The sequence below is a fragment of the Nomascus leucogenys genome, chromosome 22a (genome assembly GCF_006542625.1).
Source record: "Nomascus leucogenys isolate Asia chromosome 22a, Asia_NLE_v1, whole genome shotgun sequence".
NCBI classification, from domain to species: Eukaryota; Metazoa; Chordata; class Mammalia; order Primates; family Hylobatidae; genus Nomascus; species Nomascus leucogenys.
This window is the reverse complement of record NC_044402.1, coordinates 30,795,996-30,823,855: the sequence shown is the minus strand read 5'-3', so window position 1 is coordinate 30,823,855 and position 27,860 is coordinate 30,795,996. Positions and strand designations below refer to the sequence as shown.

At 41.4% G+C, this 27,860-nt stretch overlaps 1 protein-coding gene across 2 annotated transcripts in view; it reads left to right on the top strand.

The window, feature by feature from the left end:
• The window catches only part of YLPM1 (YLP motif containing 1), a 74,652-nt gene that overhangs the window by 22,650 nt on the left and 24,142 nt on the right, over positions 1 to 27,860 (top strand). For both annotated transcript variants that reach the window (XM_030802317.1, XM_030802318.1), the window contains exons 5-10: positions 13,274 to 15,391; positions 18,266 to 18,386; positions 25,138 to 25,555; positions 25,668 to 25,760; positions 25,984 to 26,179; positions 27,390 to 27,508. In XM_030802317.1, coding sequence (XP_030658177.1) covers positions 13,274 to 15,391; positions 18,266 to 18,386; positions 25,138 to 25,555; positions 25,668 to 25,760; positions 25,984 to 26,179; positions 27,390 to 27,508 — 3,065 coding nt within the window. The remainder of the gene's footprint in view (positions 1 to 13,273; positions 15,392 to 18,265; positions 18,387 to 25,137; positions 25,556 to 25,667; positions 25,761 to 25,983; positions 26,180 to 27,389; positions 27,509 to 27,860) is intronic.

The following is a 27,860-nucleotide window of genomic DNA, read 5'->3' as shown; positions in this document are numbered from 1 at the left end:
CCTGTAGTCCCAGCTACTTGGGAAGCTGAGGCAGGAGAATCGCTTGAACCCGGGAGGCAGAGGTTGCAGTGAGCCAAGATCGTGCCACTCTACTCCATCCTGGGCGACAGAGTGAGACTGTTTCAAAAAAAAAAAAAGGTACACATGGTATCACTACTAGATCAAGAAATAGGAATTACTAGTGCCCAAGAAATCTCCCTCATCCCCCTCAGTTATTTTCTAATACCCCAAAGATAACTGCTGTACTGAGCCATAGATTAGTTTTGCCTATTTTTGAACTTCATATGAGTGAAATAATACTGTATGTACTCATGAGTCTAGCATCTTTCACTTGACATTGTATTATTGTGACAGTCATCCATGTTGTGTGTAGTAGTAGTTTGTTTATTCCCGTTCCTGTACAATAGTTCATTGTATGAATATACCACAATCTGTTTATCCATTTTAATATTAATGGTCACTGAAGTTTTTTGGTTATTATGAAAAGTGCTGTTGTGTGTCTTTTGATGCTGTATGTGTTCCTTTAGATGTATGTGTTTGTTTGTGTGTGTTTAATTTTGTTTGGATATCTATTAAGGATTGGAATTGCCTGGTTATAGAGTATATACATGTTCTGCGTTAATGGGTATTGTTAAACATTTTTCCAAAGTGGTTGTTTCAGTTTATATTCTCACCAGCAGTGTTTCAGTGTTTCAGTTTTTTTGCATTCTTATCAACACTTGGTATTGTTAAACTTTTAAGGTTTAGCAATCCTAGTGGATGTTTAGTGGTATCATGATAATGAATTTAATTTACATTTCCCTGATGACTAATGAGGTTTCACTTTTTTTCATTTGATTATTGTTCATTTGGATTTCCTCTTTTATGAAATGCTGATTCAAGTCTTTTTCCCATTTTTTGACTGGGTTTTATGTCTTACTGATTTTGTAGGAGTTCTTCGTGTATTCTACACATCAGTTCTTTATCCATTATATGTATTACAAATTTCTCACTGCAGGACTTTTTATTTTCTTAGTGAGCACTTCAATGTAAACGCTGCATGCTGGGTACAGTGGCTCACGCCCGTAATCCCAGCACTTTGGGAGGCTGACGCAGGCAGATCACTTGAGATCAGGAGTTTGAGACCAGCGTGGCCAACATGGTAAAACCCCATCTCTACCAAAAATACAAAAATTAGCCAGGCATGGTGGTGCGCGCTTGTAATCCCAGCTACTCAGGAGGCTGAGGCACGAGAATCACTTTAATGCAGAGGTGGAGGTTGCAGTGAGCCGAGATCGAGTCACTACACTCCAGCCTGGGCAACAGAGTGACAGAGCAAGAGCGAGACTCCGTCTCAAAAAAAAAAAAAAAGAAACTAAACGCTTCAGTATGACAGTTTGATCTCAGTATAGTAGAAAAGTGGTCTTTACCGTTTACCTTTTAGGTCCAATGGACCCTTTTTATTTTAAAGTTTAAAGTAATTTTACAAATTTATAGAATTTAAGAATAAAGGGGCCGGGCATGGTGGCTCACATCTGTAATCTCAGCACTTTGGGAGGCCTAGGCGAGCGGATCACTTGAGGTCAGGAGTTTGAGACCAGCCAGGCCAACATGGCAAAACCCCGTCTCTACTAAAAATACAAAAATTAGCTGAGGATGGTTGTGCACACCTGTAATCTCAGCTACTCGGGAGAATGAGGCATGAGAATTGGTTGAAGCTGGGAGGCAGAGGTTGCAGAACTGCACCACTGTACTCCAGCCTGGGTGACAGAGTGAGAGTCCGTCTCAAAAATAAAAATAAAATAAAGGGATAGTGAAAAAATGTTAAAGACAAACTCTTTTTATCCATTAAATTTGGGCACACAAACATCTTAAAAGATGAAATAATTCTGTCACATAATCTTTTTTTTTTTTTTGAGATGGAGTCTCGCTCTGTTGCCCAGGCTGGAGTGCAGGGGCGCAATCTCGGCTCACTGCAAGCTCCACCTCCCAGGTTCACACCATTCTCCTGCTTCAGCCTCCCAAGTAGCTGGGACTATAGGTGCCCACCACCACGCCTGGCTAATTTTTTGTATTTTTAGTAGAGACGGGGTTTCACTGTGTTAGCCAGGATGGTCTTGATCTTCCGACCTTGTGATCCACCCGCCTCGGCCTCCCAAAGTGCTGGGATTACAGGCGTGAGCCACTGCGCCCGGCCTTCTGTCACATATCCTTTTAGCAAATTGAGATGGTCCAGGTTCTTGCCACAAAATATGTGATAAGATCCTTCCTGTTTAATAACTAAGTGGATTATTGCACCACATTTCCTTTCTGTTCTTAGAAATATATTGTCAGCTGGACATGGTGGCTCACACCTATAATTCCAGCCCTTTGGGGGGCTGAGGCAGGAGAATTGCTTGGGGTTAGGAATTTGAGACCAGCTTGGGCAACATAGTGAGACCCTGTCTCTACAAAAAGTAAAAAATTAGCCAGGCTTGGTGGCATGCGCCTGTGGTCCCAGTTATGTAGGAGGCTGAGGTGGGAGGATCACTTGAGCCTGGGAAGTCAAGGCAGCAGTGAGCTGTGCACTGCACTCCAGCCTAGGCAGCAGAGTGAGATCCTGACTCAAAAAAAAAGAAAGAAAAGAAACCCCAAGGCTATAAATATTATTATTTACTTTTTCTTCTTTTATTTCTTTAACCTTTTATTTTTAAATCAATACTCCATATATAACTGATTTTATATAGTGTGAAGTAGGGGTCAGTGTTTATTTTTTCCAAATAACTATCCAGTTCACCCCAACACCGTTTACTGAAGAAGTTATCCCTACTACTTTGCAGTGACTTCATTATAAATCCAATTTTTAAATGAGTTTGTTTCTGGACTCTCCATTCCTGTGGTCTATTTGTCTGTCTTTGCATTAGTGTCATATTGTTTTAATTACTGTAGCTTTACAATGAATTTATCTGTTAGTGTAGGTTCTCTAAGTCTGTGCTTCTAGATAAGGGATTGGCAAGCTTTCTTTTTTATTTTTTCTTGAGACAGAGTCTCATTCTGTCACCCAGGCTGGAGTGCAGTGGCGCTCACTGCAACCACTGCCTCCTGGGTTCAAGCGATTCTCCTGTCTCAGCCTCCCAAGTAGCTGGGATTATAGGCGTGCACCACAATGCCCGGCTAATTTTTATATTTTTAATAGAGATGGGGTTTCACCATTTTGGCCAGGCTGGTCTCGAACTCCTGACCTCAGGTGATCCACCTGCCTTGGCCTCCCAAGGTGCTGGGATTACAGGTGTGAGCTATCATCCCTGGCCTGGCAAGCTTTTCATAAAGGGCCAGGTGGTAAATATTTGTAGGCCTTGTGGGTCACATTTGGTCTCTGTTAAATATTTTTCTTTCTTTTCTTTTTTTTTTTTTTTTTTCACATTTAAAAAAAATTTTATTGAGACAGGGTCTTTACTCTGTTGCCCAGGCTGGAATGCAGTGGCAGGATCACAGCTCATTACAACTTTGACCTCCTGGGTTCAAGCAGTCCTCCCACATCAGCCTCCCGTGTAGCTGGAACTGCAGGTGTGTCCCACAATGCTTGGCTACTTTATTTTTTGTAGAGATGGGATCTCCCTGTGTTGTCCAGGCTGGTCTCGAACTCCTGGGCTCAGGCCATCTGCCCGCCTTGGCCTTCCAAAGTGTTGGTATTACAGACATGAGCCACCATGTGCAGCCTTTTTTTTTTTTTTTTAAACCTTCAAGAATGTAAAAAAGATCACTTTTAACTGTATTTGGAACATAGGCCATAGTTTGCTGACCCCTGTTCTACATTGTCTTGATTATTCTTATTAGAATCAGCTTGTCAGTTTTCAAAAACCTGCTAGAATTTTGATGAGCGTTGCATAGAATCCATTGACCATTTGGAGGAAGAATTGAAATCTTTATAATATCAAGGCTTCTGATCAGTCACAACTACGTTTTGACTGGCTTTAGGACTGGAATTATGGACTTTCTCCATTCTATAGCTATCTTACTAGGATTAGTAAGGGACTGTGAGTGCTATAGGTTTTCTTTATATTTCCATTTGTTGTGGTTGTTCCTGTTTATAGTGATAACTTATCTTTGGGAATTTTAATTTTAGGACCTTGGTTATACATATTTAGAAAACAGGTGCTATTTCACATGAAAACAGGAAGGAATTTAATTCCAGAATTTGGTATCTTGTAATTCCCATGGTTTGTTAATTTTAATATGTTTCTGCAAATAGTATAATACAGAAAATACCTTCTTTAAAAGTGTTTGTATAACTGCATCATACCTCTTAGGTTTTTACATTTTGGAGTTTTATATCAAATTTTGAAATTTTTATAATTCTAAGGTATTTATACCTAGGTTTAGAGGTTTTTAAAGAGATTTATAACACACTTAACTATACAAATAAACACTTTCTAAATACTTAAAACCAAATATTTGCTTATTTTTCTTTTCATCTGAACAATGTACAATGCATGCGTTTTCATGTGATTGTATTTAGTGAATTTATGTAATGTTTCTACTATATTTTAAATACGTGTTTTTATATGTCAAAAGGGTCATAGTATTTCATTATATTGATTTAAAGGTGGCTTATTTTCATATAGATTTTTAATATGAGTATCTCTTGATACATTTGTTACAAAGGCTTAAAAGGTCTCTAGTTTTATAAATGAAAACGGTTTTGAGTCTGTCATTTTGCAACATCTTTGAACTTTGAAAATTTGAAAGTCCAGTAATAGCCAGGTGCAGTGGCTCATGCCTGTAATCCTAGCACTGTGGGAGGCTGAGGCAGGTGGATTGCTTGAGCTCAGGAATTTGAGACCAGCCTGGGCAACTTGGTGAATCCGCATCTCTACCAAAAATACAAAAATTAGCCGACCCTGGTGACATAAAAAATTAGCCAGGCATGGTGGCAGGCACCTGTGGTCCCAGCTACTCGGGGGACTGAGGTGAGAGGATCACTGGAACCCAGGAAGTCTAGGCTGCAGTGAGCTATGATCATGCCACTTCATTCCAGCCTGGGTGACAGAGTGAGACCCTGTCTCAGAAAAGGACAAAAAAAAAAATCAAATAGTGATAAATATTTGCCATTTATGTGTAGTGTTGAAAGTGTGTTTCAGATGGTTTCAACAATTTCTGGCCCCCAGAATGAAAATAAAATGATGCTCCTTGGCTGTCGATCAGCAATTTGGTCTGAAAACAAAGCACCCTACCCTTGCAACCCTTCTGCCATGTCCTCTTACCTGCATACCTTTTAATGCCTCCTACTTCCTTTGTCCTTTCCTCTGGCTTTTACACATGCTCTTTTCTTTGTCTGGAATTCCCTTCTTGCCATTCTTTGCTTTATTTATTCCTATTTTTCCTGCCCTGGGGCAGCACTTCAGTAATTACAGATTGGGATGCATGAATGAAATCAGACATTGGGAATACTTTGGTTAGCAAGACAGACGTGTTCCATATTTATCAAATTCTGTTCTAATTGTTGAGTTAATTGTCTCACTCTTCCCGTGGACAGTGAACTCCTTGAGGTTAGGCACAACTCTCTTTTTAGCACCAGCACATTACCTGACAATCAGTAGGTGTTCAATAAAAGTTGCTTCTTCGAAAATGTCAGTCATGGATAAAATTCTCAAGGCATTCACAATTTTGTTAGGAAGGGACTTTGCTCATACTTAGAATTTGATTAGAATGCTAGATAACATGTTGATAAAGTCTCTCATGGACTCTTGTACATTGTGGAAGATCGTCTTCTTTTATCACTTACATGAACAAATAATTGCTACATTTAATACATAGCAAATGATTTTATGCAACTTTAATGATCTGATATATTATTGAGGCACTTTGAATTAATAAGTGTAATTCCGAGAAAGGAACCACACCTTCACAAGCCCTAAAATGGCATACTTTTTTTTCCTTCTGTAAATATATACTCTCCATCCTTAGCATTGTGATGTATATACTTTGACAAGTTTCTGGTCACCTTCTTTCCCCTTTGCCCATTATAGCTCTGCCAAGCCTTCACTACTTCACATAGACCATCTACTCTAGTGCTGCTTTCTCAATCTTAGCAAACATTTTTATTTTGCATTATATTTATAATTTAGCTTCCTGCCTTACAGGAAATCAAGTCTACCTATCAAGCCCAGTGAAACATCTCACTTCTAACCCTTAGCTTTACTTAGCATGCTCATCATCTTGTAGTCTCAGGAGAAGCGGCCCTTCTGATGAGGGCTAATCCTCTCTCTGTGCCCTTTAAAGAGATACAGTTTACATTTTTATCAAAGTGATTCATATGCATGGTTTAAAAAAATTGGGCCAAATGGCCACCCACTGCCCCATGCCCCCCAAATGTTTTTTCCAATGGCATCCTCTTTTAATTATTTAGGTGTTTCTTTTGGTCGCCATCTTCATAGCACTAAATAATTATGTCGCTCTTTTCACGACTTACACACTTACACATTTTAGATACTACATATTTATTTAACTGTCCTGAATAATAAAGTTTTCGTTCTTCCTCAGCACTCTGCCATATGGGTGTTAACTACAGCATTCCCCTTGCCGACCCTCCAGAATGTGATTTGCTGTTTATCGAATCTCATGGCTTCCTGTTACCATTCAGTACCTCCATTTCCTGGAGTGCATGCTCAAGTAACTTGCTAAGGAAGTGTGGGTGAGGGGTAAATTTTCTGAGTCGTCCTGTATCTGACAATCTCACACTTGCTTGCTAATTTGGATATAGAATTTGATGTTGAAGATAATTATTCCTCAAGGTTTTAGGATCGTTGTTCTATTTTGTTCTATCACATTGTGTAGGTGTTATGCTGTTCTGATTCTTTTCCTGTTTTGGTGACCTCCTCTCTCCCAAACTTAAAAAATCTCTGGTATTCTGAAATTTCAATGTTTTTTGTTTGCTTATTTAGTTTTATTATTAATTGTACTGAGTGCTCACTATGTTGGGCCCTTTCTATCTAGAGATTGAAATCTCTTAACTCTGGGACATTTCTTTGTGCTATTTCTTCATTAATTTTTTTTCTCTTGTTTTCTGTTTCTGGAACTCTTCATTAATAGGATTTTGGATCTGTTGATTATCTTTGTGCCTTTTATCTTACATTTTGTTGTACTTCCTGAGATACTTCTATTCCTTTTTTTTATTTTGAGAATTGGAAATTTTTTTTTCTGTGGTTCTTTTGGTGTTGATCTTTTTTATAAATAGCACATTGTTCCTGATTTATAGATGCAGTCTCTTTAAGAATCTCTCCAAAGATAACAATTTGAGTTGAAAGTTCTTTTCTGCTTTTTGCATTCTATTTTCTCCAAATTCAGATCCTATTTATTTATCTTTAGTTTTTCTTTCATTTTGGACGTGTTCCTCAAATATCTAGCAATTCTTGGCTGTCCATTTATGTTTAAGCATGGAAGACACTGACAAACTGATTGGGAGATCTGTGTGTATGAGAGGGGCTTGTTTTTATTTTATTTTATTTTATTTTATTTTTATTTTTTTTTTGCACACAAAACAATAAACATTTTCCAAAAGTACATATGAACAAAAAGATGCATATCAAACATATTAGGAAGGTTGCACATGGGAAGACGGGGAATAGAAATGGGGGGTGGGAATTAAAGAAAATAAATGAGAGAGGGACTTTGTATGGATCAATGATAATAACTCAATCCTCTATTTGACAAAGAAGAAAGAGAAGGAAGAGGAAGAAAAAGAAAGTGGGATAAAGGATCAGAAAGGGAGGAAAATAGAAAAAATTAGAGTATGACTCCAGGGTACACCTGTTTTGTTGTCGCTTGGTTTGTTGGTTGGTTTGACAGTTGTATTTTTCATATGTTTCGCCATGTTGGCCAGGCTGGTCTCGAGCTCCTAGCCTCAAGTGATCAACCTGCCTCAGCCTCCCAGAGTACTGGGACTACAGGCGTGAGCCACCACATCCAGCCCCCACATTGCTTCTGGCCTCTGTGGTAGACCTCCCAGACGGGGCGGCCGGGCAGAGGCGCTCCCCACATCCCAGACGGGGCGGCCAGGCAGAGGTGCTCTTCACTTCCCAGATGGGGCGGCCGGGCAGAGATGCTCCTCACTTCCTAGACGGGGTGGCGGCTGGCCAGAGGGGCTCCCCACTTCCCGGACGGGGCGGCTGGGCAGAGGCTCTCCTCACATCCCAGACAATGGGTGGCCGGGCAGAGGTGCTCCCCACTTCCCAGACGGGGCGGCCAGGCAGAGGCGCTCCTCACATCCCAGAAGGGGCGGCCGGGCAGAGGCGCTCCTCACTTCCCAGATGAGGCGGCCGGGCAGAGGCGCCCCTCACATCCCAGAAGGGGCGGCCAGGCAGAGGCGCCGCTCACTTCCCAGATGAGGCGGCCGGGCAGAGGCGCCCCTCACATCCCAGAAGGGGCGGCCAGGCAGAGGCGCTCCTCACTTCCCAGATAGGGCGGCCGCGCAGAGGTGCTCCTCACTTCCCAGACGGGGCGGCCGGGCAGAGGCGCTCCTCACTTCCCAGAAGGGGCAGCCGGGCAGAGGCACTCCTCGTTTCCCAGACGGGGCGGCTGAGCAGAGGCGCTCCTCACATCCCAGAAGGGGCGGCCGGGCAGAGGCGCTCCTCACTTCCCAGACGGGGCGGCCGGGCAGAGGCGCTCCTCACTTCCCAGACGGGGCGGCCGCGCAGAGGCGCTCCTCACTTCCCAGACGGGGCGGCCGGGCAGAGGCGCTCCTCACTTCCCAGACGGGGCGGCCGGGCAGAGACGCTCCTCACTTCTTCCCAGACGGGGCGGCCGGGCAGAGACACTCCTCACTTCCTAGATGGGGTGGGGGCCGGGCAGAGGGGCTCCTCACTTCCCAGACGGGGCAGCCGGGCAGAGGCCCTCCTCACATCCCAGACGATGGGTGGCCGGGCAGAGGCGCTCCTCACTTCTTCCCAGACGGGGCGGCCGGGCAGAGATGCTCCTCACTTCCTAGACGGGGTGGCGGCCAGGCAGAGGGGCTCCTCATTTCCCAGACGGGGCGGCCGGGCAGAGGCGCTCCTCATCCCAGACAATGGGTGGCCGGGCAGAGGCGCTTCTCACTTCCCAGACGGGTCGGCCGGGCAGAGGCGCTCCTCACATCCCAGAAGGGGCGGCCGGGCAGAGGCGCTCCTCGCTTCCCAGACGGGGCGGCCGGGCAGAGGCGCTCCTCGCTTCCCAGACGGGGCGGCCGGGCAGAGGCGCTCCTCGCTTCCCAGACGGGGCGGCCGGGCAGAGGCGCTCCTCGCTTCCCAGAAGGGGCGGCCGGGCAGAGGCGCTCCTCGCTTCCCAGAAGGGGCGGCCGGGCAGAGGCACTCCTCACTTCCCAGACAGGGCAGCCGCTCAGAGGCGCCAGAGGGGCTTGTTACCTGTCAGGTTTCTGCTTTATGTGAATAGAGTAAGGAACTGTCACTACTGTTAGGGGACTCTCAAATTCAAGGATTTAAGAGACATTCAGTCTAAGGAAAGGCTGGTTGATGGTTCTGAATATAGATTTACGTATTTTTAGCCCCAAGTTTTACTCCTTTCCTTCCCTAGCACCTCCTAGTGTCTAAGAATCCTGGCCCTCTCTGAGGTTCTCTGGGCAAGCCAGCCTCCTTTTGATTTTATCCCTTTCTGCCATCAGTACTCTAAACTGTGGCTTCTTCCTGTTCTGTGAGTTACCACTTGTATTTGTTCTTTGTCTTTGAGAATGTACAAACAAGATTTTCATCTTCTGATTACCCCCTCTCTCTGTTTATTATGGATTTGTGTATCTTTAAGTTCCTTGCAATGGGTTTGTAAAAGGTCAACTAGGCTAGGCTGAACTCCATTTCCCAAAATTCCCTTTCTCTCTCTCTCTTTTTTTTTTTTGAGACAAAGTCTCACTTTGTCACCCAGGCTGGAGTGCAGTGGCACCACCTCAGCTCACTGCATTCTCCACCTCTTGGGTTCAAGTGATTCTCCTGCCTCTTCCTCCCGAGTAGCTGGGATTATAGGCACACGCCACCATGCCCAGCTTAAGTTTTCTATTAGTAGAGACAGGGTTTCACCATGTTGGCCAGGCTGGTCTCGAACTCCTGACCTTAAGTGATCCACTCGCCTCCGCCTCCCAAAGTGCTGGGATTACAGGCACGAGCCACCGTGCCGGGCAGCCTTTCCCATATGTTTCTGATTAGGTTGGGTCACAGGGAGATTTTCACACCTAACATGAGACATTTATTCCTGGACAACCAAAAACATTCTCTTTCCCCAGAAGAGCACACAAAGTCTTTTTTTTTTTTTTTTTTTGTCTTTAGGATACTATTAGTTCATCCTTCTCCATCTGATTCACACTCCCTCTTTCATGTTCTGTAACTTAAATACTGACATATAAAGTTAAGTCTTATTAACACATGTTAGATAATAAGGAAGAAAACAAATGAACCAAAAAATATTTGGTTAATACACACACACACACACACACACACACACACACACACACACACACACACATATATATTTAAACACATATATATCAAATTAAAGAAGAAATATTTGTGACTATTGTAGTCCATATTTCTGCAGTGGTCATGTGGTCATAGCTGGTGTATATGTTCCTCCACTACTCATTCCATATTCCCTTTGCTCAAAGTAAGTACCTCAGCCAGTCCTGATTCCTTGCCTGATGGGGTGACCCAGGCTTTCATTCTTGAAAGATATGGGCTATTAGCAGTTCTTTCTGAATTACTTCTGCTATTTGCAGTTCTACAAAACCCTTTGCAATTTTCCCGTGGACTTGAATCTCAGGACATGGGAAATACTAAGAGATGTCCTAGAGGATCTCTTGCATTTCGGACACACTCCACTTCACCTGTATTGTGCAGTAGTAACCCAAATTCCCCTTGAAAGTTAGGATAAATCATCCCCAGTGAATACAGTAACCCTCTCCATTGCCTCTTGATTTGGAACTTCACTCGTTGGGGTCTCAACTTCAGGTTAGTGGAATCATTTGTTGTGTCCCCTAGTGGATGTGTTCGTCTCTTTGAAACTAGACTTTTAGAACAACAAAGCCTAAAGTCACAGGGATAGGAAATAAATATTTTGCCAACACTGAATTTATTAGTCTTCGTTGATTTCCCAAAGAAATGAAAGAAAAAGCCTCCTAGCACTCTTTAAAAGTCATGAAAGGCATCACTGTCTACTACTCAGTCACCTAAGCCAGAAACCTTGGAATCATCTTAAATTCTTCCCTTACCACTATCATTTTATTTCTACTGGTGACAAAATCCTATCAATTCTACCTTATTTTACATCTCTCACTTTTATCCCCTCCTCTACATTCTCAATCAGTCACTGCCTTAGACTAGGCATCACCTTCACTTATCCAAATTGTAGAGATAATCTTTAAACTTTTTGTCTCTATCCACTATTTTTCTGCTAAAGCAATCTTTTAAAAATCAGACTATATTTAGTGGCTCTAAGTGCTTATAAGGTAACACCAAACTCCTTAACCAGCTGAATTAATTTATCTGTTATAATCGAGATCCAAGTCAGATGGCTTTAACAATTTAGAAGTTTATTCTCTCTTAGGACTTAGATGATGGCTCAGGAATCCAGTTCCTTCTGATTGACCTAGTCGTGGATATTTCACCACCATATCAGAACCAGCATGAAAAAGGAAATGGAGAAGAGGAGGATGTGTCCTTTCCTTTAAGGGGACAACCCAGAAGATGTGCAAATCATTTTCACTCTCAGCTCCTTGGCCAGAACTTGGCTGCCAGTTCTAGCTGCAAGAGATATTGGGAAAGGGAGTCTTGTCTGGGGGGCCTTGTGTCTAGCTAAAAACAGGAGGCCTGTTATTGTGGATAAGTGGGGAATGAGTTATTGGAAGACCACCAGTAGTCTCTGCCACATGAGGCATACACAATCTTCTGGAGAGTGATCCTCACTTCCTTCTTTACCTTATTTTTTAGTGTGCTGCTTTTCCACACTTCCCTCTTTATCAGCTCTCTTGACTCTGTTTCCCGTTTGCATTAGCCGTGCTAAACTATTTGCACTTCCAAACATGCTCTGCTGATACGCATTGCTCTGCTTTTCCTCATCTTGCTTCCTTAGCTTGAGGTGCCCTTGCCACATACTTTCCTCATCTCCAACTCACTCTGTCAGCTTGATTTCGGAGAATTTGTCTTTTAAGACTCAACATAAGCCTCTCCAGTTCTGTTGTCCTTATTGTGTACTCATAGACTTGAGACATTACACCTCTTGGTACTTATTTACACTTAGATTATCTTTATATTTGGTTGTAAACTCTTTGAGGACACAGATGACATTTTATTCTTGTATCTCTTGGATGTAATGTATGCCTGACAGACAGGGGATGTGTACTTTCTTTTTACTGGATGAGCAAGTGGGTTTATAGCAAAAATAACTGTGCAGACTTTTTAAAATGTCAGAACCTACTCTTAAGATAGGGCTGCTGTTTCTTTTTTTTTTTTTTAACTTTTGTCAATCAAAATGTTAGTGCTAGCTCTAACAATATTTATAATCGTCCTGTATTTTGTTGTTAGTCTTTTCATATTTAGTTTTTAGTTACAATTTAATTCCAGAAGTGCTCAGAGTTAGTTATGGAGTTTGTTAATTTTTTTCTCTTTAAAATGAGCGGCCTTTTCTGTCTCCTAAGGCACAGTATTTATAATTTGCTTTTTTTTTTTTTTTTTTTTTTTTTGAGATGGAGTCTCGCTCTTGTCACCCAGTCTAGAGTGCAATAGCGTGATCTCAGCTCACTGCAACCTCTGCCTCCCAGGTTCAAGTGATTCTCTTGCCTCAGCCTCCCAAGTAGCTGGGATTTATAGGCACCTGCCACCACACCTGGCTAAATTTTTGTTTTTTTTTTTTTTTTTTTTTTTTTTTTTTTTTTAGTAGAGACAGGGTTTCACCATGTTGGCCAGGCTCGTCTTGGACTCCTGATCTCAGGTGATCTGTCCATCTCTGCCTCCCAAAGTGCTGGGATTACAAGTGTGAGGCACTGCGCCCGGCCTGTAATTGCTTTTTAACCGTTCAGTGTATCAGTGACTTGTGGCAGGAGATGTGTTGAAGTAAATTAGATAATACTGACATGATTTTCAAAGCCTGTCCTAAGACCTTCTGAGCACTGCTACCTTAACATACTGGTTCTAAGATATTGGTGACTCAGGATTTATTTAATGACTGAAAAGAGTCATTGTTGTAAACAAATTCTAAGGCAAGAGTGCCTTAAATATTCTTACATGGAGAATTTTTTTTTCTGCTTTACTGTCTTGAGTAATATCTTTTGTTTTACTTGTAGATTTGATGGTCCTCGAAGATTTGAGGATTTAGGGTCAAGGTGTGAAGGACCGAGACCCAAAGGGCCTCGTTTTGAAGGAAATCGCCCCGATGGGCCAAGACCCAGATATGAAGGTCACCCAGCAGAGGGCACTAAAAGCAAATGGGGAATGATTCCCCGGGGGCCAGCATCTCAATTTTATATTACCCCCAGTACATCCCTAAGTCCTCGACAGAGTGGACCACAGTGGAAAGGCCCCAAACCAGCTTTTGGACAGCAGCATCAGCAGCAACCTAAGTCACAAGCAGAACCTCTTTCAGGAAACAAAGAACCATTAGCAGACACCAGTAGTAACCAGCAGAAGAATTTTAAAATGCAATCAGCTGCATTTTCCATTGCTGCAGATGTAAAGGATGTCAAGGCGGCTCAGTCAAATGAGAATCTAAGCGACTCTCAACAAGAGCCACCTAAAAGCGAAGTCTCGGAAGGGCCCGTAGAGCCTTCTAATTGGGACCAGAATGCTCAAAGTATGGAGACTCAAATCGACAAAGCCCAAGCTGTTACTCAGCCTCTACCCCTTGCGAATAAGCCTGTACCTGCTCAATCTACTTTTCCTTCAAAAACAGGGGGGATGGAGGGAGGAACAGCAGTAGCAACATCATCATTAACAGCAGATAATGATTTTAAACCAATGGGTATTGGTCTACCCCATTCAGAAAACAACCAAGATAAAGGCCTGCCTCGGCCAGATAGTAGAGATAATAGATTAGAAGGCAATAGAGGCAGCAGCTCATCTTACAGAGGTCCTGGGCAAAGCAGAATGGAAGACACACGGGATAAAGGTCTAGTAAACAGAGGTCGTGGCCAGGCAATCAGTCGAGGCCCAGGATTGGTCAAGCAAGAAGACTTTCGGGATAAGATGATGGGTAGAAGAGAAGACAGTCGAGAGAAGATGAACAGAGGAGAAGGTAGCCGGGACAGAGGGTTGGTGAGGCCTGGAAGCAGTCGGGAGAAAGTGCCAGGTGGTCTGCAAGGGAGCCAGGACAGGGGTGGAGCTGGCAGCCGAGAAAGGGGACCACCTCGGAGGGCTGGCAGTCAGGAGAGAGGACCTCTTCGGAGGGCTGGGAGTAGAGAAAGGGTACCACCCCGAAGAGCTGGGAGCAGGGAGAGAGGACCACCTCGAGGGCCTGGCAGTCGAGAAAGGGGACTGGGAAGATCAGATTTTGGTCGTGATAGAGGTCCATTCAGACCAGAACCAGGAGATGGTGGGGAAAAAATGTATCCATATCACCGAGATGAGCCTCCTAGGGCTCCATGGAACCATGGAGAAGAGCGAGGGCATGAAGAGTTTCCGTTAGATGGTAGAAATGCTCCAATGGAACGAGAAAGACTCGATGACTGGGATAGAGAGAGATACTGGAGAGAATGTGAACGTGACTATCAAGATGATACACTAGAGCTCTATAACAGGGAGGACAGGTTCTCAGCACCACCATCTCGGTCTCATGATGGAGATAGGCGAGGCCCTTGGTGGGATGATTGGGAGAGAGACCAGGATATGGATGAGGACTACAATAGGGAAATGGACAGGGACATGGACAGGGATGTGGATCGGATTGGAAGACCTATGGATATGTATGATAGAAATTTGGATAATGAGTGGGACAGAGATTATGGGAGACCACTGGATGAACAAGAATCACAGTTTCGTGAACGGGATATTCCATCTCTTCCACCTTTACCGCCCCTCCCACCTCTTCCACCTTTGGATAGATATCGGGATGATAGATGGAGAGAAGAAAGAAATCGAGACCATGGGTATGATCGAGATTTCCGTGATAGGGGTGAGTTGAGGATTCGAGAGTATCCAGAAAGAGGAGATACATGGCGGGAAAAGCGAGATTATGTTCCTGACAGAATGGACTGGGAAAGAGAACGGTTGTCAGACAGATGGTACCCATCTGATGTGGATAGACATTCCCCCATGGCGGAACATATGCCCTCCTCACATCATTCCTCAGAAATGATGGGGTCCGATGCAAGCTTAGACTCTGACCAAGGCCTTGGAGGGGTAATGGTTCTCAGTCAGAGGCAGCATGAAATCATTTTGAAAGCTGCACAAGAACTGAAAATGCTTCGGTAAGTTGACTCCTTCAGATCCTTTCTTTTAATAAAAACCACATTCAGACTGCTTTTTAAAGTGATATGATATATTTGAATGGAATCATTTTACTTCAAGTTCTTATCACATACTTTTAATTTATATTTCTGGTCATTCAGTGTTGTTTTAGGGCTAGAATGGGTATTTAGGACTGTGTTAATGATAAACTTATTCCCTAAGATGTGAAAATTGATTGCTGTCTTGGCCTTCGTAGATGTGTTGCTGGCATGCCATGCCTGTGCATGTTTCAAGTGTCAAACTTCAACTTTTCAGTGCTCTGGATTTCACAGGGTTCATGTGTAACCTTCATTTTTTTCCAGTAAGCAGTTTGTTCTTTGGTATTAGATCTGATAGACTTTATATTCACTACTCATTGATAAAACTTTGGAAAGTGCTGTATTTTTCTTTGTGGAAGCTGAGAATGGTTTGCTTAGGAGCATCCTCAGATTTGTCTAACTATTGATACTTTCTTTTGGGGATGTTTTATCTTTCATTATAACTAAAAGCAGATATTTCTCCTTGAGGATGTTATTGTTTCTACATAACCAAATGTTTTCTTTGTGAAATGGAAAATAGGATTTCTTGACTTACAATCAACTATGTATAGGTATCTACATAATTTTCCTCTTTTCTTGTAGTAACAATAATAACAAAAGCTAACATTTATTGCATGCTTACTCTGGGCCAGGAACTGTACTAAGTGTGTTGTGTATAATAAACTCATTTAATCCTTAAGCCAGCTGTATCTTGGGATAGGAATTTAGAAGTCAGTGACAGATTGAAAGCTTTTTTAAAGGAATTTTTTTGAGAAAGTCAATTAATGATTAGGTTTTGATAGATTCCAATGTATTTCTTCCATTTTTCAATTCTGGTTTACATTTGTGGATCTTAACAGTAAATTATAACTTAAACTTTAGAACTAGGAAAGACAAATATGGTGAAGAAAAGGTAATGATGAAAGACCAGATATGGCAGGTTTGTGTGGTCTCTAGCTAAGAGGTTTATTTTTTCCAGATTACTCATGAAGAAAATGTGGAAAGCATGCTATAGAATATTTAGCTACTACACTATTCACTTTTAAGTTATAGACACCTTTAATTTTAATTTAACACCTACCATGTAACTGGGCACTTGCTAATAATTGAGTGTATATTATGTCAGTCTTTCTATCTCAAAGGCCTGCAAAGATAAGGTACTTTTATCCCCACTTCACAAATGACACTAAAGTTCAAAGAGGTTAAGTTCACTTGGCTAGTAAGTGGCAAACCCGGCCTTTGAACTCAATCTGTCTAAAACTCTAAAATCTGTGTTATTTATGGAGAATACCAAGCTGATTGGTGTTGTTAAGCTGCCAAGGTTTCTTTCCTTTTCCTTTTGAAATTTCTTTTTAATTCATTATTGCTTTGCATGGCAATGCTGGATAAAAGGTGCTGCTGCTGCTGCTTCATTCTTTTTTAAAGCTTTCTAGGCAACATGAACATAATTAAACAATATATAGGGAGTGATGGATAATGTCGTAGCCGAATACAGGTCGTTTATGTTGTGTCAGTGTAAAGTCGTAAGGAGTATCATAAGGGATGTGATGATGGGATTTACCTGAGCAGTAAATAATCTTAAACAGTTGACCCTTACTTTGTGGTCCCTCATTTGTGGACCCTCATTTGGGTCACTTTAATATAAGGAGAAAATTGTAAAAGGTCTTAAGAAGTTGTAGTGGATTTTACCCATGTTTAAGATAGGCATTGTGAAAAAAAGTAAAAGGAATTTCATCAGAAATTTAAAGAAAAAACCGAAGGATTACATAATTATCTTCAGGAATATGAAATGTTGTTTTTAAAGGTATAGACTGACAATTGTTCTCACCATCTACAGCAGGGGCCATAAATTAAAATGTCCCCAAGAATCGGATAACAAAAATGAGTGAAAGTAGGCCAAGTATAACTCTGCAGAGTATGGTGAAGATTGTGACAGGTTGTTTCATCTAACGTGGGCAGCCTCTACTGCACTCAGCTGATTGTTGGCATGTGGGAATATAGGCCTGGTGTTACCATAACTCTTTAAGATTTGAATTTATATATGAAATATTTTGCTTTGTAAATATTCAATTTTAATTTTAATTCAAATTTTAAAAACTGATATAAAAGCCACATTTCAAAAACCTTTTTAGGCCGTATTTGGCCCATGGGCCACCATTTTGCAACCTCTGGTCTAAAGAGTTGAAAAAAATAGGCCGGGCATGGTGGCTCACACCTGTAATCGTAGCACTTTGGGAAGCTGAGGCAGGCGGATCATGAGGTCAGGAGTTCGAGACCAGCCTGGCCAATATAGTGAAACCCCGTCTCTACTAAAAAAATACAAAAAATTAGCCGGGCGTGGTGGTGTGTGCCTGTAGTCCCAGCTACTCGGGAGGCTGAGGCAGGAGAATCACTTGAACCCAGGAGGCAGAGGTTGTAGTGAGCTGAGATTACACCATTGCACTCCAGCCCAGGCGACAGAGCGAGACTCCATCTCAAAAAAAAAAAAAAAAAAAAAATAGCAAGAGAGCTTTTGCTTGGACTAAAGAAAAACATAACAAGTAGATGAGATAGTAGAAAACTACTGAGGCGGGTTGTAGAATCTATTCTTGAATATCTTCAATAATTTATAATTATTTATATGTCTTAAATGACTGATGAGTTAGCTACATAAAAGCAAAAGAGGGTAATCCCAGAGCTGCCCAGTGTATGGCCACTGCAGAGAATTTTAGGACACGGTTTTTTTAGGTCTCTTCTTTTTAATTAAATATTAGTTGTAGTCACTTAGGAATGAAATAAGCATGCTTTATGTACTATGTCAATTTTATTTGTTTGCAGGGAACAGAAAGAACAGCTTCAAAAGATGAAAGACTTTGGATCTGAGCCACAGATGGCTGACCATCTACCACCTCAGGAATCAAGATTGCAGAATACATCTTCAAGACCTGGAATGTATCCGGTATGGGAGAATGTGTGCTCAGAAAATGACATGGTTCCTACTTTGTATGCTTCTATGTTGTTTGATTTTTTAAAAAATTGAATAAATAACAAATTTCCTCTATAAAATGTAAATTTTGGAAACTTAAAAGTTTATGGTAATTGAACTTTGAACACCTTAAAAGCATGTTCAAAAGTGTGGCAGAGATGCTTCGTTTCCCCAGATTTTGATAAGTACACCAAGTACACCTGAACTACATAGCGTCTGTTCACAGAATGGTAGAATTTTTCTAATAATTTTTTATGTTAAAATAGTCCTGTTGTCTGGGCATAGTGGCTCACGCCTGTAATTCTAGCACTTTGGGAGGCTAAGGCGAGAGGATTGCTTGAGCCCAGGAGTTTGACACCAGCCTTCGCAAGACGGTGAGACCCCCATCTCTACCAAAAAAAAGTCCTGTTTTCCATCTAGGCAGGGCTAGATGTGGGCCTCGTGATGCTTCCTACCTCTTCAGGCTACTAGTCCTTCAGATGGGGAAATGTCATACCCCAGCACATACTTCAGAACTGTTCAGGCAGTATGAAAAGGGGTGTTTATGTTAAAGACTTGAGTAATTAAGTTCTTTTTTTTCCAAGAGCATGCCAGGACTTCTTTTATTTTTGTTATTTTACCTTTAAGCCAGTAATGGGCTTTTCAAATGTTTTAAATGTTATCTTGCAAGTAGTTTTATGACAGCATAATGAAGAAAACAGCTCTACTGAACCTCTACTGAACCATTTCATCAAATTAACACTTTTCATTTCTCAGTGTTCCCTTCCATCCTGGCCTAATACTTAACAGTAAGACATAGTTGTTGACCTCAGTGACCACCATGGTGTTGTTGACTCCCCAGATGGGATCTCCTGACCTTTGTATGCATCTACCTGTCTGCAGGGTTTCTGTCTGTGGATGTGACTCTTGTCAAATGCAGCATGTTCAAAATGGGGCTCATTATCATACCCCATTAAATTGTCTTTTTTCCTCACCATCACCTAGTCACCCTAACTTGAAACCTGAAACTCAGCCCTCCATCTTGCCCCTGTCCTACCCTGCTGCTGATTGATTTTACCTCCTTTGAATCATCAAATTCTCAAGTATAATTACACCCATTTTAAGCCTATAGTTCGGGTTTTGACAGATGTATACCAAAAGATAAAAAAATTCTCAGGCACGGTGGCTCACACCTGTAATCCCAGCACTTTGGGAGGCCAAGGCGGGCGGATCACTTGAGGTCGGGAGTTTGAGACCAGCCTGACCAACGTGGAGAAACCCCGTCTCTACTAAAAGTACAAAGTTAGCCGGGCATGGTGGCGCATACCTGTAATTCCAGCTACTCAGTAGGCCAAGACAGGAGAATCACTTGAACCCGGGAGGTGGAGGTTGCAGTGAGCCGACATCGCGCCATTGCACTCCAGCCTGGGCAACGAACGAAACCATCCCAAAAAACAAAACAAAACAGAACAAATTCTCATCACCCTCAAAAGTTCTCTCATGCCCTTTTGTAGTTGGGACTACCCCTATGCTCCACTTCAGGCAGCGTTGATGTGATTTGTGGCCAGATGGACATTTTAAAACAAATCTCACCATGTGGCTACCTGGCTTTAAAACTCTTCAGTGTTCTCCCATGCCTTTAGGATGAAATTTAGAATCTCTTGCATGACTGTTTTGTTCTTCCTGAGCTGGCCTGACCTCTGCTGACCATTGCTTGCTACTCCACTCTCTGATGCTTCATTTTCCCTCCGCATAGAGCTACTTAACAATTTTATAAATGTGCTAGATTCTTTTACTTCTTCATTCCTTTGTGTACGCATGTTGTTCTCTAAGCCTAGAGTCTTTTCTTTGCCTTCCCTTCCCCTCCTGCAACTGGCTAATGTTTGTTTATCTTTTAGAACTCAGCTCTACTATTTTCTCTTCTACCTATGTAGGGCAATTACCCTCATACATACCCTATAACATCTTGTACTAGTCTCTGTCATCTTTATCATGTTGCATTTTGATTGTCTGCTTTCTTGTCTGTCTGTCTTTCTAAATTTAGTCCATAAGATAAGAACTGTATCTTTCATCTTTGTGTGTCTTAGTAAATAGTAGAAGCTCCAGATTGTACATCCACATTTCTGCTTTATTTGCTTAACAAATCATAATCATCTTTCCATATTGTTATATGCTATATTTTTTTGATTTATAATAATTTATTGAATTAATTCAATTTCTGTTGGAATTTTTTTCTAATCTTTCACTGTTATTCTTAATATTACCCTAATGAATGTCTTTGTATTGGGTTCTTATTTTAGGTAACTCCTTTTCTTTTTTTCTTTTTCTTTTTTTTTTTTTTTGAAACAGAGTCTCACTCTGTTGCCCAGACTGGAGTGCAGTGGCATGATTTCAGCTCACTGAAACCTCCACCTCCTGGGTTTAAGTGATTCTTCTGCCTCAGCCTCCCAAGTAGCTGGGATTACAGGTGCCTGGCACCACACCTGGCTGAGTTTTTTTGTATTTTTAGTAGAGACAGGGTTTTACCAATTGGCCAGGCTGGTCTTGAACTCCTGACCTCAGGTGATCCACCTGCCTCAGCCTCCGAAAGTGCTGGGATTACAGGCATGAGCCACCGCACCCGGCCAATAACTTCTTAGGAGTAAGTTTTATGTTTTTGTTTTGTCTCTCTTTTTTTTTTGCTCTGTTGCCTGGGAGGCTGGAATACAGTGGTACAATCATAGCTCACTGGAGCCTCAGACTCCTGGGCTCAGGTGATGCTCCCACCTCAGCCTCCTGAGTAACTGGGACTACAGGCACACACCCTATGCCTGGCTAATTAAAAAAAAAATTGTTAGTAGGGACAGGGTCTCGCATTGTTGCCCAGGCTGGTCTCGAACTACTGGGCTTAAGCGATCCTCATGCCTTGTCCTCCCAGAGTGCTGGGATTACAGGTATGAGCCCCTGCACCCAGCCAACAGTGATTTTAAAGTCCCAAAGTGGGATACTTCAGTCAAAGAATAAGCATACCTTTTTTTTTTTTTTTGAAACGGAGTGTAGTCTCTTACCCAGGCTGGAGTGCAGTGGCGCAATCTCAGCTCACTGTAATATCCATCTCCCAGGTTCAAGTGATTCTCCTGCCTCATCCTCCTGAGTAGCTGGGATTACAGGTGGCTGCCACCATGCCTGGCTAATTTTTTTGTATTTTTAATAGAGACAGGGTTTCACCATGTTGGCCAGGCTGGTTTTGAACTCCTGACCTCAGGTGATCCATCTGCCTCAGCCTCCCAAAGTGCTGGGATTACAGGCATGAGCCACCACACCTGGCCCAGAATAAGCATATTTTTTAAATGATTCCTGTCACATAGCCAAACAGCTTTCTATAATAGTTGTATAATGGCCGGGCGCGGTGGCTCATGCCTGCAATGCCAGCACTTTGGGAGGCCGAGGCAGGTGGATCACAAGAGGTCAGGAGTTCCAGACCAGCCTGGCCAACATGGTGAAACACCATCTTTACTAAAAATATAAAAATTAGCCGGGCTTGGTGGCATGTGCCTGTAATTCTAGTTATGGGTGAGGCTGAGGCAGGAGAATCGCTTGAACCTGGGAGGCAGAGGTTGCAGTGAGCCAAGATTGCACCACTGCACTCCAGCCTGGGTGACAGATCAAGACTCTGTCTCAGGTGCATCACCTGAGGTCAGGAGTTCAAGACCAGCTTGGCCAACTTGATGAAACCTCGTCTCTACTAAAAATACAAAAATCAGCCAAGCATGGTGGTGCGCACCTGTAATCCCAGCTACTAGGGAGACTGAGGCAGGAGAATTGCTTGAGCCTGAGAGGCGGAGGTTGCAGATAGCACCACTGCACTCCAGCCTGGGTAACAAGAGTGAGACTCTGTCTCAAAAAAATATATAAATAAATAAATGAAAAAAATAGTTGTATAACATCTATACTGTAGCCTCGTAAGCATTAGCTACTTAATATTTTTGGTATATTTAATACTTTTAATATAGCATTTTTGATTACTAGTGAACATGAATATTTTCCCATATTTGTTAATTATACTTTCCTCTTACAGAAATTCTGTTTGTGTCCTTCACCCATTTATCCGTCTGAGTCAGGTTTTTTTTTTTATTAACTCATTATCCTTAATATAATATAGATATTAACCCTTTCTTATATAAACAATAATTTTAAAAAATTAACTCATTATCCTTAATATAATATAGATATTAACCCTTTCTTGTATAAACAATAATTTTAAAAAGTGTATCTTTTACTTTCACTATATAGAATGAAGAAAACACTTTTTAAAAAATTTATAAGTATACTTGTATGAGATCTTAAGATATTTAAAACTTGTCTTGATAGATCTATCCAGACTGAATAGCTTCATCCTATATTGGCATTTTCTTAACAAAGTTTACCATGCCATACTTTAAAAGTTTACCTTTAGGTAATAGCCATTTGTCTTTAATTGTAGCCAGTATTTACCTCCAGTCAAATAATGTTCCTTCCATATTAGTCAACTCCATTTTATTATTCAGAAAGTTTATTTTTAAAGTACTGCCTATATATGGACAAATATATAAATAATGTATATTGTGGGCTCTCCAGGATCTAAAATAGCTGTCAATAAAGAAAAAACATCCTAGAATAACAGAGAAGTAAAAAACCAAAACAAAACAAAAAAGCAAAACAAAAAAAAACAACAAAAAAACCCAGCCAGACACAGTGAACTAAGAAATGAGAAATAAGTGTTTGAATCATACTTACGAAGATTTAAATAGAGACTAGGCATGGTGGCTCACACCTGTAATCTCAGCACTTTGGGAGGCTGAGGCGAGAAGATTACTTGAGGCCTGGAGTTCAAGACCAGCCTGGGCAACATAGCAAGACCCCGTCTTTACCAAAGAAAGAATAAAAATAAAATGTATGTGGCAACTGGGTTTCAGTATTGAGTAGATAGGACCTATCTGCTAAGAAGTCCTACCATCTCCGTCATAGACATTTCTGATGGCACCTGGTGATGCTTTGGGAAAACAAATGGAAGGAGGGCACACAACAGTGGCACTCCTTAGATTACTAGATGTTCATTTAGTTTATTTTGTTGTTTCATAGTACTCATGTTCTCTGTTGGTCTCAGCTTTACCACAGACGACTATTGTCAACCAGATAACTGAAAGGAACAGAAGTGTAGAGGCTATCTAGGATTTCTCTCACTGAAAATTTACTGTTTTTGTGGAGGAGATAGGTCTCTAGAGTAGGAAGATAGTTCTTATTTATTCATTTCTCTCCTTCCTGCACACTGAGAGTAGGAAGATAGTTCTTAACCAAGGGGTATCAATCAGAATTATTCATGGAGGGTTTTTTTTTTTTAATTTTTAATTACTGGTGGGACTCCACCTACAGAAGTTCAGCAGATTTGGTATTGGCCTGGGACATTTGAATCTTACGTGGCTACCACCCTAATTTGGAGTATGGAAATTTTAAAACATTTTCATTACTCCTGTAAGATCACGGCACCAGTTTACAGTTAGTTAATCCTCATTCCTACCCTAGTCCCAGCACTTTCTGTCTATATAGATTTGCCTTTCTGGGCGTTTCGTATAAATGAATTATATAATATGTAGTCTTTTGTGTCTATCTTCTTTTCAAAGTTTATCCATGTTGTAGCATGACTCAGTACTTCATTTCTTTTTACTGCTTTTTAAATTTCTTTTTATTTATAACCTGTTACATGAATATACCACATTTTGTTTAACCATTCACCAGTTGATGGACATTAGGGTTGTTGAATAGTACGGCTATGAATATTTGTGTGCAAGTCTTTGGATGGACATATGTTTTTATTTTTCTTGGATAGATACCTAGAAATGAAATTGCTGAGCCATATGATAAATTTATGTTTGGCCGGGTGCGGTGGCTTATGCCTGTAATCCCAGCATTTTGGGAGGCTGAGGCAGGTGGATCGCCTGAGGTCAGGAGTTCGAGACCAGCCTGACCAACATAGTGAAACCCCATCTCTACTAAAAATACAAAAAATCAGCTGGGCATGGTGGCGGGTGCCCGTAATCCCAGTTACTCAGAAGGCTGAGGCAGGAGAATCGCTTGAACCTGGGAGGCAGAGGTTGCAGTGAGCTGAGATGGCGCCATTGCACTCCAGCCTGGGCAACAAGAGTGAAACTCCATCTCAAAAAAAAAAAAAAAAATTATGTTTTACCTTTTGAGAGAAATTGGCAAACCATTTTCTATAGTGGCACCATTTATTCCCACTAACAATCTAAAAGGGTTTTTCTTTCCTATATCCTTGCCATCATTTGTTTTTGTCTGTCTTATTAATTATAACCTTCCAGTGCATATGAAAATGGTATCTCATTGGGATTTTAATTTGCGTTTCCCTAATGACTAATGATGGTGAGCATCTTTTCATGTGCTTATTGGGCATTTATATATTTTCTTTGGAGAAATATCTATTCTCATCTTTTGGCCATAGTTTTTTTTTTTATGATTTGTCTTACCGAGTTTAAGTGTTTTGTATATTCTGAATTCAAGTTCTTTATCAAATACAAGATTTGCCTATGTTTTCTCCCTTTCTGTGGCTTGTCCTCATTTTTTTTGATGGTATGTTTTGAAGCACGAAATTTTGAATGAGTCCAAGGTGTTAACTTTTTTCTTACAAATTGAGAACCAGATTTTAATTTCCACTGATCTATAAAAACATAGTAGTATACTTGTCCGCTAAGCTGTTTATTCTGTTCTCTAGCCTCCAGGGTCCTATAGACCTCCCCCTCCTATGGGCAAACCACCAGGTTCAATTGTAAGACCCTCTGCTCCACCAGCAAGATCATCTGTTCCTGTGACCAGGCCACCTGTCCCAATACCACCACCTCCACCTCCTCCACCTCTACCTCCTCCTCCTCCAGTGATAAAGCCACAAACTTCAGCTGTAGAACAGGAACGATGGGATGAAGATTCTTTCTATGGGCTCTGGGATACAAATGATGAACAAGGACTGAATTCAGAATTTAAGTCAGAAACTGCAGCAATTCCATCTGCTCCAGTATTACCACCCCCACCTGTTCACTCTTCCATTCCCCCTCCTGGCCCAGTGCCTATGGGTATGCCACCAATGTCCAAGCCACCACCGGTACAACAGACTGTTGATTATGGCCATGGCCGAGGTGAGTAATGATAGTGAACTTGTATTTGGGATTCTGCAGGAATTGTTATCTTCAGCTTTAGCTTTCTCTAGCTTCACTCTTACAGTACTTTATCTCTGATTTTGTTTACCAGATATATCCACTAATAAAGTTGAACAGATACCTTATGGAGAAAGAATAACTCTACGCCCAGATCCACTACCTGAAAGATCAACTTTTGAGACAGGTAGGATTCCCAGAGAGGTCAATATTTTTAAACATTTTAGGGCCTAATTGTCATATGATTTTCCTTTTGATGAGATTATCTGAGCCTCCATTTAATACAGCTAAAAGATTCTTAAGTTGAATTTAGGGCAAAAATTTATGCCAGCCCTGAAGTTAGATTTATACTTTTCTGCTTTTATTTTTATAAAAGAGATATAGTTATTTTGTACTAATTGTTTTTGTAGAGCACGCAGGCCAGCGTGATCGTTATGATAGAGAAAGAGATCGTGAGCCTTATTTTGATCGTCAAAGTAATGTCATAGCAGATCATCGAGATTTTAAAAGGGATCGTGAGACACATAGAGATCGAGACCGGGATCGTGGTGTTATTGACTATGATCGGGATCGATTTGACAGAGAACGCCGACCCCGAGATGATAGGTATGCTATGAAACAGCCTTTGCTAGGTGTATACTTAACAGTAAAAGTTTAAGAGAAATTTAATAAGTCACATATTCTTCTCATGCATGTGTATATGTAATTTGGAGGGGGAAGAACAATTCTGGGCCAGTTTTCAGGAAAGTAGGTCCTTGACTTGGTAGCTTGAATTCCAGAGAATTAAATGGGAGATGGAGATAGCCAGAAAGGAATGGAAATGGTATTGTCAATAAAGGTGCAGTCATACTCAGTAGGCAAGCAATTTATTTTTGCAATTCATGAGCTTTTTATTTATTATTATTATTATTATTATTATTATTATTATTATTATTATACCTAAGGGCATTCTGGCAGCCAACCAAGGAAAAGGGAAAGGGGGGCAAGCCCATGAACTATTTATTTATTTATTCATTACTATTTTGTATGGAGACGGGATCTCTCTCAGTCTGTCACCCAGGCTGGAATGCAGTGGTGCAGTCTCAGCTCACTGCAGCCTCCACCTCCTGGGCTCAAGTGATCCTCCCACCTCAGTCTCCTGAGTAGCTGGGGCCACAGGCATGTGCCACCATGCCTGGCTAATTTTTTTTTTTTTTTTTTTTTTGATGAAGATGTGGTTTCACCATTTTACCCAGGCTGATCTCAAACTCCTGAGCTCAAGTGATCCACCTGCCTCGGCCTTCCAAAGTGCTGGGATTATAGGCGTGAGCCATCATGCCCAGCTTTCCCATGAACTTTTTAGATATATGTATATAAAGTAAATCTGAATGAAAAAGCAAAGTCAAAATGTAAATATTGGCCAGGCGTAATGGCTCACGCCTGTAATCCTAGCACTTTGGGAGGCCAAGGCAGGTGGATCTCTTGAGCTCAGGAGTTCAAGACCAGCCTGGTCAACATGGCGAAACCCCATCTCTACAAAAAATAACAAAAGTTGGCCGGGTGTGGTTGTGTGCACCTGTAGTCCCAGCTACTCAGGAGGCTGAGATGGGAGGATTGCTTGAACACTGGAGATCAAGGCTGCAGTGAGCTGAGATCACGCCACTGCATTCTAGCCTGGTTGACAAAGTAAGACCCTCATCTCAAAAAAATAAGTAAACATTGACTGTGTGGAGTACCTGCCTATAGAGAAAATTGGGCAGTTAATGCTGTTGCATTATAAAGCAGAGAACTCCAAATATTTTTTATTTGCTGAAGCACTTCCTATTACACCTTCTAGAGTTCAGTCATATCGAGACAAAAAAGACCATTCCTCATCCAGAAGAGGGGGTTTTGATAGGCCATCCTATGACCGGAAGTCTGACCGACCAGTCTATGAAGGACCATCCATGTTTGGAGGTAGAGTGATGCCTTATTAACTACAAGGATGTTGAGAATGTAATGCATGGGAGATGCTTTCCATTGTAGCTATGGATTTAAACTTTTAGAGTAAAATGTATTCACAGATTTCTTCTGGCGGCATTGTCCTAAAAAATAGCAGTGTAATTAATGAAATAAAACATGTTTATTTTTGAAACAAAGTAGAAACAAAATTACTAATAGTCTCACTACCTACCATACTACAGCTATTATAATTTTGTAGCTTTCCTCTCATTCTCTCTTTACAGACATATTTATGAAGTTGTAATCAAATTATAATAATACAATTTCTTTATCGTGATAGTTCTGATTGATACTGCACCATACACAT